The sequence below is a fragment of the Chlamydotis macqueenii genome, chromosome 20 (genome assembly GCF_036417535.1).
Source record: "Chlamydotis macqueenii isolate bChlMac1 chromosome 20, bChlMac1.mat, whole genome shotgun sequence".
NCBI classification, from domain to species: domain Eukaryota; kingdom Metazoa; phylum Chordata; class Aves; order Otidiformes; family Otididae; genus Chlamydotis; species Chlamydotis macqueenii.
Window position 1 is genome coordinate 1,200,336 of NC_141575.1, and position 15,325 is coordinate 1,215,660.

At 51.4% G+C, this 15,325-nt stretch overlaps 3 protein-coding genes across 16 annotated transcripts in view; 1 reads left to right on the top strand and 2 right to left on the bottom strand.

Annotated features, from left to right (window-relative positions):
- Nucleotides 1-5,688, bottom strand: part of GAPVD1 (GTPase activating protein and VPS9 domains 1) — a 32,241-nt gene extending 26,553 nt beyond the window's left edge. The window contains exons 1-5 of one of the 13 annotated variants that reach the window (XM_086763956.1): nt 5,478-5,515; nt 5,227-5,279; nt 5,001-5,063; nt 2,410-2,509; nt 880-1,036 (exon numbers count right to left, since the gene is read on the bottom strand). Coding sequence is in view for 1 of the 13 variants with exons in the window: in XM_086763945.1 (XP_086620071.1) it covers nt 5,227-5,279; nt 5,671-5,685 (68 nt within the window). In the remaining 12 variants the exon portion in view is untranslated. Of the gene's footprint in view, nt 1-7; nt 325-879; nt 2,510-5,000; nt 5,064-5,226; nt 5,281-5,477; nt 5,530-5,670 lie in introns of those variants that run through there. The other 12 variants (XM_086763955.1, XM_086763950.1, XM_086763948.1 and 9 more) reach the window with 12 other exon arrangements.
- Nucleotides 5,689-7,407: 1,719 nt separating this feature from the next.
- On the top strand, nt 7,408-11,587 carry HSPA5 (heat shock protein family A (Hsp70) member 5). Its single transcript, XM_086764010.1, has 9 exons — nt 7,408-7,437; nt 7,538-7,675; nt 7,932-8,163; nt 8,460-8,597; nt 8,856-8,968; nt 9,051-9,441; nt 9,734-9,971; nt 10,176-10,343; nt 10,709-11,587. The coding sequence occupies exons 2-9, from the start codon at nt 7,557-7,559 to the stop codon at nt 11,266-11,268; spliced, it is 1,959 nt and encodes a 652-aa protein (XP_086620136.1). The 5' UTR covers nt 7,408-7,437; nt 7,538-7,556; the 3' UTR covers nt 11,269-11,587.
- A 1,125-nt stretch (nt 11,588-12,712) lies between these two features.
- RABEPK (Rab9 effector protein with kelch motifs) lies at nt 12,713-15,324 on the bottom strand. Of its 2 annotated transcripts, none has more exons than XM_086764018.1 (7): nt 15,177-15,324; nt 14,940-15,088; nt 14,716-14,868; nt 14,420-14,581; nt 13,686-13,835; nt 13,354-13,503; nt 12,713-13,113 (listed from the first exon to the last, which is right to left on the bottom strand). In XM_086764018.1, the coding sequence occupies exons 1-7, from the start codon at nt 15,233-15,235 to the stop codon at nt 12,812-12,814; spliced, it is 1,125 nt and encodes a 374-aa protein (XP_086620144.1). In that variant the 5' UTR covers nt 15,236-15,324; the 3' UTR covers nt 12,713-12,811. The 2 variants fall into 2 exon arrangements, with proteins under 2 accessions (XP_086620144.1, XP_086620145.1); XM_086764019.1 differs by having other exon boundaries at nt 15,180-15,250.
- Between the last annotated feature and the right edge of the window lies 1 nt (nt 15,325).

A 15,325-nucleotide genomic window follows, 5' to 3' on the forward strand; every position in this document is an offset into this window, starting at 1 on the left:
AAACAACCTGTAGTGACTCAGGAGGAGCCTTGCTGCACAAGACCATTTAGTCCACGCTTCAGAAACTACAATGTTCCATGCACTGGCCTAATGCTCTCCTCTTCTAGTGTTTTAAAGATCTGTGGTTCACTGCTCAGCATAGCAGATGATCCTCTCTGAAGAACACAGATTAGCTCCCTAATTAGGCATAGGTTTTACATTTATTGAGTTTTTTCAGCAGCTTGTGGAGAAAGGCTGGCAACCAGGTGCACTGACAACCATCACTGCTCCTTGAGTGTGTAATTAAGTTCTTCCATCTACAGTTTTAACCTCACAACCAAAACCCTAGCAGAGACAAAAAGAGATGCTGTCACAAGTCTTTATGCATTAAAAAATATGGCAAACTTATTACACTTGATAGTTTAAAAGCCATTCCTAGCAAATACAGACAGCCGTGTATATAAAGCTCTCAAAAAAAAAAAAAAACAACAAAAAACCCACAACAACAAACCCTCAAAAAAACCCCAATAAAAAACCCCAGCAACCCTAATCAGTGGTTACAGCTCATGCATCCAAACATGAGATTAAGCAAGGAATTTGAAGGACGCACTAATTTAGATGTTTTTAACTAGGACAGTCTCAGAGAAATTATTAGAAAAACACACACTGCTGCTACTGCCAAAGTTCTTTGAGAAACAAATTACAACTTCTTGCAAGAAATTTATTTTTAGTTCCAGAATTTAAGGGCTTGCAAAAAAAAAAAATAAATAAAAAAGCATTAAACTTGATACTGCCTGCAAGCACAGTAGTAACTAGTTATTAGGATGAGCTATTGGTATCAGCCAGGGAAAAGAAGTTGTATCCACGAAAAATACACATCCACGCAATCTACAGAACTACCTTCTGTCTTTCCAGATGCTTTCCACCGTTAGGTTGTACTGAAGAGTTGCTCATGGTTTATCAAACCTCAGCAGTTTTAGTTGATGTTTTCCATTTTAAGGTGGAAACACACACAGGCTCCGCTCTTCTGGACAGAAAGTCAGTCCAGGTGGTTCTCCTGCTTGTAAGCAAGTTTTGGGAAGGAACAGGGGACCCACATGGGGTACCCCCGATGAACAGCCTGTTGACTTCGCCTGCGTTCCTACGCCTTTGCCTTGCCAAGTTTCAAAGCAAGTTTCTATTTTTGTGTCACTCATTATAAACACATTTAACAGTAGACAAGCCGATTAAACGGCTTCCAAGGTGTCTCATATACTTACAAGTAAAGTGCTTTCTCTCACTGTTTCACTCACTGTCTTTCTTTTTTCTTTTCTTTTCTTTTTTATTTTTACACTAGAGATGTTTTCAGCACCAGGGATGGGCTAAGCACTCTGACAGCTTTCAGCCGCAGAGGAAAGACTGTTCTTTTGTCCCCTGGCCCACAGGTGGGAGCAAACTTCAAAAGCCCAGTCAACAAAAGAGACAAAGGTGGCCTGGAAACAATATACTTTTTCTGTTAAGTTATGATTATCAAAATAGCAGTTAAACTACTGGTAACTTTTTCTGGAGCTATGAACAATTAGAAGGGTTTTTTTGTTTTAAATCAACTAGTACTCAGAAAGCAAATAAGACTCCCACACAGTCCTGAGTCCTAATACAGATGCATGCAATTCACCTTGTCCATCAAACAAAAAAGCAACAAAACAATAGAAAAGGTCAGACTACTGCAAAACAATACTGTACCATTTGTGATGCCACCTGAAAAAAGAGACAATATAGGTCTCCTACACGCTCAGAAAATGAAGGTGTCACCTAACATACAAATGACTTGAGCATTTCCTCATGATACTGCATCACAGCCATTAAACAGAGACACTGAAGCACTGAGAAACTGTGAGAAGCTGCACACTGCCATGCATTTTAATTTTTTTTAAACTGTCACCGTGAACTTCAAGCCCAAACCAAAACAAGGCTCTGAAGACTACCATCACCTGCATCTGCACTTCTAAATATACTGATCCCATGACTACTTGATAGTATCCTATCAACTGGCCACTACTCATGCGTCTATGTTATCTGTCTCTACTGTAGAATACCATAAATAACAGAAGCAAGAGGGCAATTGATTTGGAACTGAACCACAGCAGGTTAATAAGTACCACTACTTTGTCAAGAACTATGAAAATCCACAGGATATTCCCGTCAATCTACAGGAAGTCAACTGCACAACAGCAGTTTTCACCCTATGTACAAGAAAAAAGGATAAGCAGCTTCCCCATCTTTATAACTCTCCATAAAAATTCAAACTAATTTGATCGCTAGAACTGCTACTGAAATACACCTCTCTGAAGAGGAATGCTTCATTCACTTCCATTAACCAGTTTTTAAAAACTAATTATTCTGAAGTCACACAAGTACAGCAAGCAACAACACAAAAAATTTTGTCTTGACCTTAAGTTTCTGGCAGACACTTGAGAACCCTAGCGATGTAAAGCAGGTAGTCCAATGCACACGATACTTCAGCAGGTTTCAGATGGGCTCTAAAGAAAACCTGCAATATAGTTAAGAAAACCCAAAAAACATAGTTGAGCAAGATGAACAAACTATTACTCTCTTCAGATACTGATACTAACACAGCCTGTCTTGAAAGAAGAAACTATTGTACCACTAACACACCTACCTGACACACGCCACTCCCTCCAAAAACCTCTTCCCCTTACGATCAGTGTGAAAAGAGAACAGTTACATTCTCTGACCTTCCCAGGCCACACAACTTTCGCTCCGTGCCAGCATTCGGGACGAGCTTTAGAAGCAACTACCCGCAGTTACATATTTGGTAACACACCACAGAAAGCAGCATCAGCGCAGAGTGAGCGGCAGCAGCTTCAGCCGGTACCAATTCCAGAAAGCTGTTTGTCAGATTACCTTATCAGTTCCCCATAAACAAAAATGTGTCCATAATTAGCCAATTTCCTGGACTACCATGCACCATACTTGAAATAACAGAGGTCTGTAAATAGTTCTATAAAGGAGATGGTTTAGGAAATATAGATACCCAACAGTCTGCTGTGGCTGAAGAAACAACAGACATTAAATAGCTCCTGCTATGTGCAAACTATTTTTCAGTCCTGGCAATTTAATTCGATATGAAAGCATTTCAGTTTTTTTTTGTCAGTTATTTCAAAACTGCTTAGTAACCTACTAAAAGCTGCGACACGGTAAGAGACACTCAGCACAATTCAAATTATTTCGCTCCACCATATCAACAACAAAGACTGCATGCCCTGACAGCATCTAAGATGTTTCGCCCTGCTATCAGTACAACACAAGCTTTTTCAGAACCCAAGACAATCTACGTCTTTGACGAACACAGGACATAGAGCGCTTCCTACATTTAAAAGTTCTGGAAAACATTGCATTTCATCTTTAAGTACTGACCATCTCAAAGTACGTGGTTTTGTACCGCGGCACACACGACAGCAACACCTGTATTGAATATTTCTGCCATTCAGTTGACAGAAAAGAGATTCAGCAAAGTAGTAAATACTGCTAGTACACTATATTCTTCTTCCTCCTCCAGTGTTTCCTGCTCAGGGTTGTTTGCTCCTCCTGAGTCTCACTACGCAAGACTCAACTTCCAAAGCAAGTTTGGGCAGATCTAATGTAGGCAGGGCAGGGCAAGGAAGAACTGAAATAACTCCGTCTTACTGAAAAATAATTCCTAAGCAAGCTTGAATACCTTCCATGCTATTTCACCCCAGATGAAATACCTCTTTCTTCATTAATATTTACAGTAATAACTAACAAGCCTTATGGTTATATATAAGCTAGCAGCCTACCTCCAGAAGTTGAGCTAAAAAAAAAAAAAAAAAAAAAAATCCATTTTTCAGTAGGATAGTTCACCATAACCTAGGAGTTCCCTGCTGAACTCTCACGTTACAATACCCGCAATCTCAAAACACGCGTTCAACATGCAAAATGCATTTCAATTTGCTACAGTTCAACTATCTAATCAATATTAATAAGGAACTCCTACCTCAAGTCTGTTCCTGCCCAGTGGCTGCTCTGCAGCTAGCATTGAACATACTGTCTATCCAGCAAGACTTATGTGCAAAGAACACCCCATTTCTCATGCCCCTTAACAGAACTTATCAGTAATGCACAGGATCAGTTACTGAATTATCTAGTACGGTACTCCTGCGTTGCATAAAACTAGCAAAAGCATACAACCATGCTAAAATCTACTCCAGTTGCCTGTCGTGCTAGCAGGAGGCATTGCCCTTACGTAAGGAGTCATACTAATAAACTTAGTCAGAAGAAGTGCAGAACTTGAAGCTGCTCAAACTGACAAAAACAACCTGCTCCCAGCCCCTTCTCTCGATACTGGCTCCCTTCCTCATCATGAAACATCCCATCTACGGTCCACCGTGAAGGGTAACTGCTGCGAAGGACAGAGCACCTTCTCCTAGACCTGACAAATCTCACACCAAAACCCTTGTGTGGAGTATCTTAAATATCTGGACCACTCCACGGCAGCAGCAGTTTAGAAGCCCATCTCCTAAAACCACCACCCTGCTGCTTTTAGAGAAGTGCGGTATTTCAGATTTCACACACTGTCTGTGCCGTTCCCCCCTCCATCATCTTCAAATAGCGGCTTCTACTTGCGAGTCACCTGCATCGTCCACGAAACCAGCATTGTACCTATCTCTAAGCGTAGCATCACATGCTCCATTTGAGAGCTTAATCGTAAACAGCTCTCTTCCTTCAGAGCACAGTATCATGACTTTGCAAGAAAAAAAGACAGACAGCTGCTTAGTCAAGTTCTTCAGCATTAAGGGTCTATTACTAACAAAAAAGAGAAGTCACGATACACACCAAATTACAAGTTTTAAACCTGCATAACACAAAAGCCATAAAGACGAGGCGGCAGCGACGCTCACGCCAAGCCGCTTCGATAGCGACTCATTGCCGAATCCCAGAGTGGCCGTGAGCAGAGAGGGCCCCAGCGCCAGTGCTTCAATTCTTGAAATACTTCCACAAACCTCAAGAACTACCGGTTCCCAGACACTAACATGGCAGGTAGGACTGGCTCCGGCCGGAGGCGGCTGACAGAGGGAAAAAGGCAGAGACAAACACTCGAGGAAATCTTACCGCCAACTTCACTCGGTGCCCCTCAGCGCTCCCAGGGCGCCAGCCTTCCCCTCGCACATGACTCTGGACAACCCCCTGCCCCGTCCCCGGAGTTAAATATCAATAAATCCAACCTACCTACCCACGGCTCGCTCCCCCGGAGCGCTGCCCTCGCCGCACCGTTCGCTTCCCTGAAAAAAAAGAACCAAAGGGTTTTGTCAGGCCCCGGGCCGGCGGGAGGGCTGCGGGGCGGCCTGGCCTCGCCTTCCTCCTCCTCCTCCTCCTCCTCCTTCTCCTCACAGCAGCGCGACGCGGGGGTGGCGGAAGCCAAGCGGTGCCGCGGAGAAGGAACGGGTGGGGGGGGGAGACGGGGACGAGCCCGGCCCTACCCGCCCAGCGCTCCGGTTCCGCCGCCGCCCGGCTCCCGCTGCGGCCCCGAGCCAGGCGCGGCGCGGCGACTGCGCAGGCGGCGGGCGGTAACGGCGGCCGCGCTCCTGGGAGTTGTAGTCCCGGGGCCGGGGCCGGGGCCGGGCGGAGCGGGGGGCCCGGCCCAATGCCTCCTCCTTTAAACGCCCAGCTTACCCGCAAAGTGACCATGCGGTTCCAGCCCCCCTGGCCCAGGCAGGGACACCTTCCACCAGTCCAGGTCGCTCTCAGCCCCGTCCCACCTGGCCTGGGACACTGCCAGAAATAAAATGCTTACATTATTTACCATTCTCAGGACACATGGCTCTATTATGAGATAATTCTTTTCCAAAAATTCCAGGGACTAAGCTCACCCAGACACCGCAGGATTTTTAAACAGAGAAAATCAAGTCAATGTGAATGCAATGCAGATATAATTCAATAAACAAACCTCAAAATCACAAATATATAAAGGATGCAAAATATACTTCAAAATAGAAAGAACAGTGTCAAGACCAAAGTAGCATTTCCAGATGTACGTTGAGCAACAACAAAGCTGACAGTGCCTCACTTCATAACTGTACGAAATCCCAGCAGCTGGGCCAGGTGCCACTGGCACAAGAAGTAACTTTTTAAAAGTCATTTACACTCACAGAAAACCAACACAGCAGCATCTCTCTGTACTTGTAACCACTTTTTTAATACTACAATTACCCAAAATTATTTTTGTTAGACTTCAGATCTGGAATCATCCAAAGGTGAAGGAACAACGTTTTATTTTTCATCTTACGTCACTCTTCAATCACCCAAAACTTTAATTTTTAATTCAGAGTTCTACAGTTGTAACTTTCGCCTTAAAATGCGATATTAAATATAAGCAGGTAGATCACATACGCGTACATGACCCACAGACATGTAAGCCAACGGACACCAGAGACGCAGCCAGGCCTGTTACCTACACAAGCGGCGTGACCTGGGCAGATCTACTCTCCCAAGGACTGTGCCTCCACCTTCCCCTGGAGTTTCCCATCCCCAGAAGCCGAGGGGCTGATGCAACACCGTGTCATGAGTTACATCTGAGCGAGGGCACGGTGACTCGGTGTCCAGCATCGCGGTTCAGAAGGTGCCAAGGGCCTTCCCTGACAGAGCTGCTGGCTCCGGGCGGGGGCCGGTGGGGGGCACAGTGCCGCCCAGGGACAGGGCCCGGGTGGGGTGCGCACCCCGAGGTGCACGTGGAGAAACCCACGTCTCCTCAGGGCTGGCCGCCCACATTATCACCTTGACCCCAGCGCTCCCGCAGCTGCTCGGGGACGGACAGGGGCGAACGGGTGTAAGTCCACCGGCTCGGAGGTCCCGCTGGGCCAGGCCCTACTCGGCCACAGAGGGATGCGTCCCCCCTGCCCGGCCCCGGGGCCGCCGCTGGGCCCTGGCCTCACCGTACCTCCCTCACGGGGTCCGGGCGGCCCCGGGGGCGCTGCCAAGGCCGCTGCGGGCGCCCCGGAGCGTGAGGCGTCGCGGGTGTGCGGGCCACCGGAGCCGACCTCTCCTCGCCATGGCGGGCCGCGGCCCACCGGGGGTCGGTAACCATGGAAACTTCCAGAACGTCCCCCCGTCCCCTGCCCTGGGCTCGCCATGACGGCCGCCCCCAGCCAATGGGCTCCCTCCGCTTGGCTCACGCTTCTCTGTTGATAGGTCCGCGACGCCGGAGGGGTGAACCAATGAGGTGGCGGAAGGGGGGCGCGCCAGGCATGTCAGAGGAACCGCCTGATTCTCGCCAATCGAGGAAGGCCAGCTTAGTAGCAGCCAACCAATGGAGAGGCTCCAGCGAGAGCTCTGCAGCCAATGGCGAGGCTCCACGAAGGAGTAACGGAAGGTATATAAGGGCGGGCGGCGCGGCCTGCGCTCTCAGCAGCAGTTGGGATCGCGGACGCGGGGTCGCTGACGGTAAGGGCGCGGGCCGGGCAGCTGGGCCGGCGAGGGGGGCGGCGGCGCTGCCGGCCGCGCACGTGGCGCCTCCATTTTGTGACCGGTGGCTTCTCGGCAGGGTGGCGCGAGCGGTCGGCATGAGGCACCTTCTGTTGGCGCTGCTGCTGCTGCTGGGCGCCGCGCGGGCGGACGACGAGGAGAAGAAGGAGGACGTGGGCACGGTGGTGGGCATCGACCTCGGCACCACCTACTCCTGGTGCGTGGGGAACGGGCCCGGCACGGGGGAGGGAGGGCTGAGCCCCCCGAGGTGGGGCGGCAGGGCCTGCGAGACCGCGGGGGGTTTGGGGCCCCTGGGCGTGAGGGTGGGGAGGAGGGGCAGGGCCTGCGGGCCCCCGGGGCGTCCTGAGCCCCCGCGTCGGGGGAAAGCGGGCTGTGGGGGCCGAGGAGCAAGGGAAGAGCGGTAGGGGGAGCTGCAGGCCCCAGCGCCGCCTGACCGCTCCGTTACCCGGCAGCGTGGGCGTTTTCAAGAATGGCCGCGTGGAAATCATCGCCAACGACCAGGGGAACCGCATCACGCCATCCTACGTGGCGTTCACGCCCGAGGGAGAGCGCTTGATCGGGGACGCTGCCAAGAACCAGCTTACATCCAACCCTGAGAACACTGTGTTCGATGCCAAGCGGCTCATCGGCCGCACCTGGAACGACCCTTCTGTGCAGCAGGACATCAAGTACCTGCCGTTCAAGGTGGGGCCCGGACGCGGAGGGGCGAGTGGTGGGAAGGGGCCTTTGTGTGTGGTCAGAAGAGGCTACTGAGTCACGGTGCCCTTCAGAGCATCCCTGCGGTTCCCTGGCCCTCCCGAGAGGGTTGGGGTGCGGTGATGTGGCTACGGGCTGTGACAACTGTTTCCTGCATTAGCTAGCATTTGGGTTATGTCTTGTTATAGAGAGGCTTTGCTTAATCTTCAGACAAAAAGAAACGCTTGCATAAGGGGAATGTTCTGTGAATTGTTGAATAGGAGAGCATACATTGTGCTTTTCAGGTTATTGAAAAGAAAGCCAAGCCCCATATTCAAGTTGATGTTGGAGGTGGACAGACAAAAACATTTGCTCCTGAAGAAATTTCTGCTATGGTCCTGACAAAGATGAAAGAAACTGCAGAGGCTTACTTGGGGAAGAAGGTAAGTTCATGAGAGCTCCTAATGAGAACATAGAGCAGCAGCTTTACAGCCCTCAAGACGGGTGGGCTGGATCTGTGCACTGACCCTGCAGTCCTAAACTCTGCTCAGTGCTGCTGGCCTTAGGCAGCTCAGCTGATGGTGGCTTGTCACCTCTCTTCAAAGAACAATGGGCTGCTTGTTATCAGCACTGCCGTGGCTATTTACAAGCTATGTGCTTTCCCTTCTGTAACAAAACTGTATGTCTTCCTCCTTAATCAGGTTACCCATGCTGTTGTTACTGTGCCAGCCTACTTCAATGATGCTCAGCGTCAGGCTACGAAAGATGCTGGTACCATTGCTGGGCTGAACGTGATGAGAATTATTAACGAGCCGTAAGTATCCTGGCCTGTCCTGCCTGCTGGGGAGGTGGGCGGTGGTAGTCCCCGTTTTCTGACTGGGCCGTTCCCTGTGCAGAACGGCTGCTGCCATTGCGTACGGACTGGACAAGAGAGAGGGCGAGAAGAATATCCTCGTGTTTGACTTGGGTGGTGGAACTTTCGATGTCTCCCTCCTCACGATTGACAATGGAGTCTTTGAAGTTGTGGCTACTAATGGCGACACTCACCTGGGTGGAGAAGACTTTGACCAACGCGTTATGGAACACTTCATCAAACTCTACAAGAAGAAAACTGGAAAAGATGTCAGGAAGGACAACAGAGCTGTGCAGAAGCTGAGACGGGAAGTGGAGAAAGCAAAGCGAGCCTTGTCATCTCAGCACCAGGCTAGAATTGAAATAGAGTCCTTCTTTGAAGGAGAGGATTTCTCGGAGACGCTTACTCGAGCCAAGTTTGAGGAGTTGAACATGGTAAGTTTAGAAAGGTAAAGTTACACTGCCCCAGCTCCAGAGACTCGGGAATGTGCAGTATTTCATGCTGTGACATCGCATTTTGGAGTATAAATAACTCTGCCTGCACTGAAAAGCAGGCAGCTGCTCCTTGCCAGTGTAGCTGGGGGGCTGTTTGTGTTAACGACAGCTGAGGTCCCCTCAGGGCTGGTCATAAGCCAGTTGATGTTCCTCCTCTGTACCCTGAGGCTGCACAGCTGGGAGGCAAGGCATGGAGGAATACAGTCTCATGGTCTGTTTTTTGTTTTCCTAGGACCTGTTCCGTTCCACTATGAAGCCTGTTCAAAAAGTTCTGGAAGATTCTGACCTGAAGAAGTCTGATATTGACGAGATTGTTCTTGTCGGTGGCTCTACTCGCATCCCCAAAATACAGCAACTAGTTAAAGAGTTCTTCAATGGGAAGGAGCCTTCTCGTGGCATTAACCCAGATGAGGCTGTGGCCTACGGCGCGGCTGTGCAGGCTGGCGTTCTCTCTGGGGACCAGGATACAGGTAATGACACCTTCCCTGCCACTGCAAGGGTGTTGACTGAATAACGGGTATTGGTTATTGACAAACAAACGCAGTAGAACTGAAATATTTTCCAGCCCGTAAGAAGATGGGTGCCTCTGAGGCCTCGGGTCCTGCTGGCAGCGATGGGATGTTGTTTCTTTCAGGTTGATGTTATGTCCCAGTCTCACCCCCGATCTGTTACAGGTGACTTGGTGTTGCTTGATGTCTGTCCGCTGACGCTTGGCATTGAGACTGTCGGAGGTGTCATGACTAAACTGATCCCAAGAAATACTGTTGTTCCCACAAAGAAGTCTCAGATCTTCTCCACAGCTTCTGACAATCAGCCAACTGTGACAATCAAGGTTTATGAAGGTAAGTGTCACCTGTGGTGGCCCATGCGACAGCTGGAGTCACAGCTGCTGTCTTGCCACAGAGGCTGTAGGTATCTTCTAGATGCTTATGGCTGTATCTTTCTAGAGAAGGGCTTGGTAACAGTGCTAGTGCTCTGAGGCAGCTCTGACGGGGCTTCTTGACCTGCATCAAAAGCTGTTACTAAACCTTTCAAATGTGTCTTCTGCCGTGGTTGCATTCTGAAGAATTTTTCAGAGTAAGAGGTGGCACTGTAGGAGCTGTCTAGACAGGTGTTGGGTTGGAATTAAAAACTTAGAGTGTGCAGCTCATGGTTTAACAAAGCACAGCTAGGAAAGAAATAAACCGTATCCAATTGTGTCTTCCAGGTGAGCGTCCCCTCACCAAGGATAATCACCTTCTGGGAACTTTCGATCTCACCGGCATCCCTCCTGCCCCTCGTGGTGTCCCCCAGATTGAAGTTACCTTTGAAATAGATGTGAACGGAATCCTCCGAGTCACAGCTGAAGACAAGGGCACTGGCAACAAGAACAAGATCACCATTACAAACGACCAGAATCGGCTGACCCCGGAAGAGATTGAGAGGATGGTTAACGATGCTGAGAAGTTTGCGGAGGAAGACAAGAAGCTTAAAGAACGCATCGATGCCCGGAACGAGCTGGAAAGCTACGCCTATTCTCTGAAGAACCAGATCGGGGACAAAGAGAAGCTGGGCGGTAAGCTGTCAACTGAAGACAAAGAAACCATAGAGAAAGCGGTAGAGGAGAAGATTGAGTGGCTCGAAAGCCACCAAGACGCAGACATTGAAGATTTCAAAGCAAAAAAGAAGGAGCTGGAGGAAGTTGTTCAGCCAATTGTTAGCAAGCTGTACGGAAGTGCAGGCCCTCCCCCTGGTGACGAGGAAGCAGCAGAGAAGGACGAGTTGTAGATAGTGGCCTCTCCGAATGTGGTGTGTGTATATATTGGACTCAGGAACACTTGTTTAAAATATTGAACTCTTAATTTGGAATGTAACTTTGAATCTTCACTCGTGAGTGGAGCTGGAACCGCTAGCCCGACGTGGCTGTATACTGCTTTTCGTTAGCAGTTGCTTGATGTCTGGGGAGGGCAGGGGAGCGGGGGGGAGTGTAAATGCAAAAGGGGGTTAGAAGTATTGGCAGTGTTCTATTTAACAGCTTGGTCATGTGAATTTGGTGTAGAGCTTTTCTACCTGAAGTGACCACAATAAATTTGTTATTTACACTGGACTCTGCTTTAGTTCCATCTTTTCCCTTGCCTGGTTAGCAGCAGTTTGTTTTGACCAGGATGTGGCTATGCCTGAGGGACAGGATTCAGATCAGCCTTCGCGGTAAGCCTTTCATGGCGTCACGTCAGTGGCGACAGCCCTCCCCTCAGCTGAGCTCTGTGCCCCCTAAGGCTGGCTGCCCTGCAGCTTCTCTTGTGGAAGAGCACCCCAGCTCCCTTGGTGTGGAGAAAGCTGGGAAGGAAAAGCTTGAGAACTGAAAGCTGTAAAGATGCTGATGCTAAAGGCTTGGCAGCTTGCGAGTTTCTCTGTGCCTTGAGGCCGCTCTGCTCAGCAAGGCCAGCTGAGCGCAGGGGAGGGCTCCTGGGGGAGCGTGACTTCAGCCTGGGAGGTGCTGATGCAGCTCTGCCCCTCTCCCACTTCCTGCGCCGGGCCCTGCGGTGATGCGTGTGATGCAATAGATCCTTACAAGGAAGGAGGGGGGGTCTCCCTGCTTGCGCAGCTCTGCTGCAGCGGGCAGGTACCAGCCAGAGCTGTAAGAGCTCTTTGCCCCCTCAGAGTGGCGATGTGAACCTCACCGCGCGGCATGCGAGGTGGACAGTGGCTTAACTACAAGCGGTTCCCTGCAGTATAACAGCTATTTCTAGGAGCTTTAGTAGGGGATCATATGAGACAATGGGCCAGCTTGAGGACTGAACGTGAGTCTACACCTAATAAGTGTTCTTGGGAGCGGGGGGGAAGCCTAATTGTAACTTAACAGTTTTTATTTAACTGTGGTCATTATCCTTGGGATAAGATAAAGGCAGGCGAGTACAGAATGAGCTTTTCTGGTGCCTGCTCTAACACCTCCCTAAAACCACTCGCCACTTTACATTTCCCTTCCCTGGTGTGAAGGACAACTCCTTTCTTGTTTTCATTCATTCATTCTTCAAAGAGTGAAAGCTAAAATGCAAATCATCCCCTCCTAAAGCTTTGTTTCCAGGTACCGCTGGCTTTGCAGACAGAAGTGTTTCTGTAGCCAACAGTACGCGAGTTTCCTCCAGGGAAAGCTGTCTGGACACAGCGCAACCCACTCCAGGCTCTCCCTGCCGCAGGACCTCGGGGGTGTGCTAGCACAGTGCCATCCGTTTGAGGGCAAGAGCTTGTTTATTGGAAAGAATTACCCTAATCCCACCGTGCTACGGAAACAGCGTAGAAAGGGCTGGTGCTGCGCAGGGCCGGAGCTCTGCTATTCAATCAGGCTGACAAGGCAGTCCGCGTATATTTCCCCCTGAGTGTCCATCCCACCAAATATTAGCAGCAGATGCATGACTCCATCTTCATCGCAGCCCTCCTCCTCTTGGCTCTCCTGCTGACAGCCAGCTTTGTCACCTGCTGGCACAGTTGACTCTTTCCCAGCTTCGTCTTCCCAGGTGCCAGCTCCTGCGCCTCCGCTCCTGCCAGCGCGCCAGGGAATGACACACATGGCGTGGTCCAGCCTCCCGGCGGGCAGGGGGGAATCAAACTGCAGGAGCGTCCACTGCTGCTTCTCTGCAGTGCAAAGATACACACTGACATCTCCAAATGTAGCTTCACAGGTTAGAAGCACACAGAACAGTGCCATCGTTAACTAGACGAGTTTTCAGCAATGTAGAGCATTTAAGTCTTGTACTTGTGTCCAGCAGAGCAGTGACACTGACTGCCGGGGGGATGGACCCAGGAACCGAGGGGGTAATGTGTTTTCCAACAGACTGGCGTTTACCGTTACGCAGCTGGGAGAAGTCTCCCTACCTGTGTGATACTTGTACATGGTATCCAACGTCCCGTCTGGACCTATTCCTCCAAAAATGTACAAGTGGTCTTTAAACACAGCTGATGAGTGGGAAGCCCGTCCTCCCGGGATGTCACCAGAGGCCGGTATCTTAACCCACCTCATGTCATCTGTTGGAGAAAAAGAACACCTCTGTGGTTAGGCATTATAAAAATCCCACGGGTGGTGTGGTTTTAAACAAACAGGGTAATATTTTAAGCACTTGAGAACTGATCTTTTAGAAAAAAGGTCCCCCAAAATCAAACACATCACACAACAGCTATTGCTCTGTGGTACCTATACCCATACTTACTTATATCAATGCAGAAGAGATCATCGTAAAAAACATCACCAGCTAAACCTCCATGGATGAGAAGTTTGGTCCCAACTGCAACCATGATGTGCCCGTGCCGAGCAGAAGGGGGGTCGCCATGAGTACGTGGCTGAGACCAGGTCAAGGTGGCTACAAATGGGACCACGCGTGCATTAGGAAGAAAACTCTGCAAGCTCTACAAACCAGCGGCCCCGGAGCCCTGCTGAGGCCTCCCAAGGAAGCAACTCCAGCGGGGTCAGAGGAGCATTAATGCCACACCACAAAGCGCAGGCAAGCCCTCCGACGGAGCTCTGTGTGCTGTCTGGGTCTCCCAGCAGCAGGAAAGAATGATTCAAATTGGAAAGCAAACCCCTTCTGGTGCACACAGAGCCGTAAGAGTGAACAGGACAGCTCTGACAGTACATGAGCAGCACGGGACAATGCCACCAGGGAAAGGAATCGGCTGTTGGGCAAATGTGACAAACCACTCCCATCTCCCATGGCGTTTCTCATCCCAGAGCTTTACACCGCCATTCCGGCCCAGATTCCCAGAGACTACATCAAGATATGTCCGTGTCAACAGCGAGGAAAATCTACCGCCCATTTAAACGTGCAGCCAAAGGCAGAGCCAAACATTTCCATGTCTTTGGCTGAATCTGGAAGGCAAATCTCCCGTTCAACAGCAGACAGATTCCACCGCTTGGTGTCAGGGCCCTTTACGCGTCCAGAGGTACCTGTGTCAAACACGTGAAGCCGCTGGTCTTTAACTGGCTCTGCTCCTTTATCTCCCCCTCCAAACACATACAGACAGTCTCCGACAGCTGCCGAGGAGGTGTGAAACGTCCTGGGCAGCGGCTGCACGCCGCTCACTTCAGGACTCTCCCAGCGTCCTATTTCTAATTAAGACATTTCATTAACAGAGTAGTTGATGCGCTCTGCTCCCCCTCCCGGGTGACAGCCACCACGAAGGACCGTGGCAGCAGCTCCCGAGGGGAGCCCGGGGCGCGCAGCCGGGCCCTCGGGCACTCACCCAGGTCCAGCGCCTGGACGCAGCTCCGGTTCCCCGCCGGGTGGGCGCCGCCGAAGACCCAGAGGCACGGGCGGGCGGCGGCGGGCAGGAACGTGGCGTGCTCGTAGCGCGGCCGCAGCCCGCTCCAGCCGGCCGCGGCCCAGCGGTGCGCGCCTGGGGGGACCGAGAGCGCGGTCGGCAGCGGCCCGGCGGCCCCGCGCCCCCTCCCCAGGCCCGGCCCTCACCCAGCTCCACGAAGTGGGCGTCCGCGAAGGCGCCGGCGGGGTCGGCGCCGCCCAGGAGGAGGACGCGGCCGGGCCCGCCGCCCGGCAGGAACAGGCAGCCGTGGCCCACGCGCCCGCGGGGCCGCTCACCGCTCGGCGACAGCCGGTACCTGCGGGAAGCGAGGGGAAGCAAGGGGCAGCGCTCAGCCGGGCCGGGCCGGGCCGGGCCGACGCTTCCCCCTCCCGCTCCCCGCTCACCACTTGGCCGGTTGCGGGCGGCGCCCCGGCTCCAGCAGCGGCAGCGCCCGCGGCCCCATGGCGGAGGGAGCCGGGCCGCGCGGCGCCCACCGGAGCGCGGCCACGGGCGGAAGCGGCTGCCGGCTTCCGGGCCGCGCGCCGCCGGAAGT

Bases quoted from the DNA above. Each gene is read 5' to 3' on its own strand.
- HSPA5 (XM_086764010.1), top strand. From the start codon at position 7,557: ATGAGGCACCTTCTGTTGGCGCTGCTGCTGCTGCTGGGCGCCGCGCGG. The intron at 8,598-8,855 runs GTAAGTTCATGA...CTCCTTAATCAG, and splicing joins AGGCTTACTTGGGGAAGAAG to GTTACCCATGCTGTTGTTAC. The intron at 8,969-9,050 runs GTAAGTATCCTG...TTCCCTGTGCAG, and splicing joins ATGAGAATTATTAACGAGCC to AACGGCTGCTGCCATTGCGT.
- RABEPK (XM_086764018.1), bottom strand. From the start codon at position 15,235: ATGGGGCCGCGGGCGCTGCCGCTGCTGGAGCCGGGGCGCCGCCCGCAA. The intron at 14,869-14,939 runs GTGAGGGCCGGG...CGGTCCCCCCAG, and splicing joins CGCCCACTTCGTGGAGCTGG to GCGCGCACCGCTGGGCCGCG. The intron at 13,836-14,419 runs GTACCTCTGGAC...TCCCATTTGTAG, and splicing joins GCTTCACGTGTTTGACACAG to CCACCTTGACCTGGTCTCAG.